The sequence below is a fragment of the Anoplophora glabripennis genome, unplaced genomic scaffold (assembly GCF_000390285.2).
Source record: "Anoplophora glabripennis isolate ALB-LARVAE unplaced genomic scaffold, Agla_2.0 scaffold2037, whole genome shotgun sequence".
Taxonomy (NCBI): domain Eukaryota; kingdom Metazoa; phylum Arthropoda; class Insecta; order Coleoptera; family Cerambycidae; genus Anoplophora; species Anoplophora glabripennis.
This window is the reverse complement of record NW_019418210.1, coordinates 19,392-22,453: the sequence shown is the minus strand read 5'-3', so window position 1 is coordinate 22,453 and position 3,062 is coordinate 19,392. Positions and strand designations below refer to the sequence as shown.

The 3,062-nt window shown below is 35.3% G+C and overlaps 1 protein-coding gene across 1 annotated transcript; it reads right to left on the bottom strand.

Moving 5' to 3' along the window:
* Positions 1–2,371: 2,371 nt before the first annotated feature.
* LOC111692595 lies at positions 2,372–3,047 on the bottom strand. The gene is made up of 2 exons (XM_023456658.1): positions 2,693–3,047; positions 2,372–2,568 (listed from the first exon to the last, which is right to left on the bottom strand). The coding sequence occupies exons 1-2, from the start codon at positions 2,991–2,993 to the stop codon at positions 2,432–2,434; spliced, it is 438 nt and encodes a 145-aa protein (XP_023312426.1). The 5' UTR covers positions 2,994–3,047; the 3' UTR covers positions 2,372–2,431.
* Positions 3,048–3,062: the final 15 nt, after the last annotated feature.

The window sequence follows — 3,062 nt, the reverse complement described above, 5'->3', positions numbered from 1 at the left end:
GCAACGATGTTGATAACGCTCTTAAATCTTGTTACTTGAACTGGTTTCCTTAGTCGACAGTATGCGTAAGGATGATACGAAGCGTTATATCGAGTTAGGTAGGAATGCTTTGATTACTACAGTAAGGAGTGTGCTTTAGTTGTCACTGTTGCTGCAGCTGTTGGTGTTGTTGTTGCAGCTGTTGCTCTTGTTATCAATAGAATCAATAACAACGACTGCAACTACAGCGTTAACTAAAACTAGTACTACTACTACTACTACTGCTACGGCAACAACAACGACGATAACAACAACAGAAGTATAAGCACCAGCAAGATCAATAACAACAATAACAACGGCATCTAATCTAAGGCATTGATGTTGATAACGCTCTAAAATCTTGTTACTTGAACTGGTTTCCTTAGTCGACAGTATGCGTAAGGAGGTTACGAAACGTTCTATCGAGTTAGGAAGGAATGCTTTGACTACTACAGATTAAAGGAGTGTGCTTTAGTTGTCACTGTTGCTGCTGCTGTTGGTGTTGTTGTTACTGTTGTTGTTGTAGGTGTTGATGTTGTTATCAAAAGAATCAATAAGAACGACTGCAACTGCAGCGTTAACCTGAACTAGTACTACAACAACTACTACTACTACGGCATCAACAACGGCGACAACAACAACAGAAGCATAAGCACCAGCAAGATCAATAACAGCAATAACAACGGCATCTGATCTATGGCAACGATATTGATAACGCTCTAAATTCTTGTTACTTGAACTGGTTTCCTTAGTCGACAGTGTGCGTAAGGAGGATACGAAACGTACTATCGAGTTAGGAAGTAATGCTTTGACTACTACAGTAAGGAATCTCTGACTACTTAGGAATACTCTGATTATAGAATAAAGGAGTGTGCTTTAGTTGTCACTGTTGCTGTAAAGGGGTGAATTAGTATAAGTCAAGTACAATATGTCTTACTTAATTCTAATGTAAGTCTGCAACATAGTCACTTGCTTTAATTTACCCCTTTGTTCTCAAGTGCCCTGAATCAAATCCATTGACAGCTTTGATTAAGACAATTGCACAATGAATCTTGCAGTAAACCTTGCTGGTTAAATAACTCGTGTTCACTCAAAACTTATGCTTTATTTGGAATCTCGGTTGTAAATCTTACAATTTACGATGTAAAGTTGAAGACATTCTTATCTGTCAAATATTATACATACGACACACCTATCTCGGATAACATGTTATGCCGACCTAATAGTTACATTGTCACAGAACACTAACTAAACAGAAACAAGAATAAAGACAGTGGTACAGAAAGTTAATTTTTACTTTTATAGCACTTCCTCTTTAAAATTAACTAATGCATTTCGTCTTTACTTATTATTCCTAATAGCCCGGGAGGCAGCGACATTATTGATGTAATTATTCCTACAAAGCTGATTTTTTCTCATTTTGTTGTTCTGATATCGTAAGTAAACGGAACGGCAGTCTACCGCGCCAATGTGGGGGCAAACGTTAGTAACAATTTTTTAAACATGTAAATAAATAATACTTAAATGCCTTATACCTACAAGGCTGAAACTTTTTAGAGTGATCAATTATACCTAAAAATACAGTATAGTGATAGTCTACCGCGTCGGAAGGGGGGCCATCAAGGGTCTACCACCCACGCAAGGTGTTGAAAAATTAACTTTTTTGACTTATTTCTACAAGGCTGAATTTTTTTTCTCAAATACTTTAGTTTATAAGAGAACCAAAAAAAAAAGTCTACCGATCATCTAAGGGTGCAAAGCCTTGATAGACGCAATGGAATGCACGATCTCCCGAGCGCAGTCGCTGCGCCGATTCACTGTAAGCCGCTCTGAATAATAACTCATACCGGGATTAAATTACAATCTACAAAGCTGCTTTTTTGTCTATAGATATCTTACAATAATTATTGTCAAATAAACGTCTTATACCTTCGATACGAGGTGGCTAAAGCTTCGGTAGACGTGGCGAAAGTTTTTGCGCGGAAGTTGCTTAAAATTCCAAATTTATTATTAATTATAATTTTTTGAGCTTACACCATTATTTAAACGTATGATATAGTAACAACGAGCGAGCGTTAGCGAGCGAGATTTTTGCTAGTATAATAGGTATTAACAAAAGTTCAAAAAATTTTTTTTTTAAATAACTGACCTTTTTCTTTTTTAACATTGAATAATTAAATTTATTTCACTTTTACTTATAATTTATAACAATAATACTTTTCGATAATAGCGCGCGAAATGCTTGATTTGCGATTCATCATCACATTCGTCAATTACACTCGTGCGAGAATTATTCTATCGCACTAGTATCGAACAATATTTTACGACACTTATTTATAAAATAAATGATAACAACGCAAATGTTTTTTATTACAACAATATAGTAATTATATAAAAAATAAATATATTTTTCTTATTCCTCATCGCTACTGACATTTGATTCCTCATCGCCTTCCATATCATCACTATCTTCATCCTCATCATCTTTCTGGTCACACACTCCATCATTTTCTTTAAGGTATTGACAACCGTCATTTGCAATTTCTGTATCTGCAAATAGCAATATATTATTAAATATTTATTATATTATGCTAACATAAATTCACCCCCTTTAGGGTCTGAAAGTAATTTTTTAATTGAGTTTTAGACCTCCTTAAAATGCAAATATATGTACCTGAATCTTTATCGTTCTGTAGATCAAACGTCACATCATCGATTGACTGAGGCAATTGGACGCCACTAAACCAATTAAAATCATATTTTGCATTCTCATCCACTTTCCAGCCACAGTCGAGTGGGGATAATGTTGTAGGCTCTTTTAAGTGAGCATTACTCCAAATTTGTGCAATATATGCTGTTCGGAGTATGTGTTCTCGGAGCTCTGATTGACAAGGTGGTAAAGCAGATGCATCGAAACTCTTGACCTTTTGACGAAAGATTTTATCGTTAGTAGTTTTGTAAGCTTTCAAAAACATCACTGATCGATGTGACGTTTGATCTACAGAACGATAAAGATTCAGGTACACATATTTGCATTTTAAGGA

Coding starts and splice junctions, on each gene's coding strand:
- LOC111692595 (XM_023456658.1), bottom strand. CDS start 2,993: ATGTTTTTGAAAGCTTACAAAACTACTAACGATAAAATCTTTCGTCAA. Junction 2,569..2,692: donor ACAGAACGATAAAGATTCAG/GTACATATATTT, acceptor TGCTATTTGCAG/ATACAGAAATTGCAAATGAC.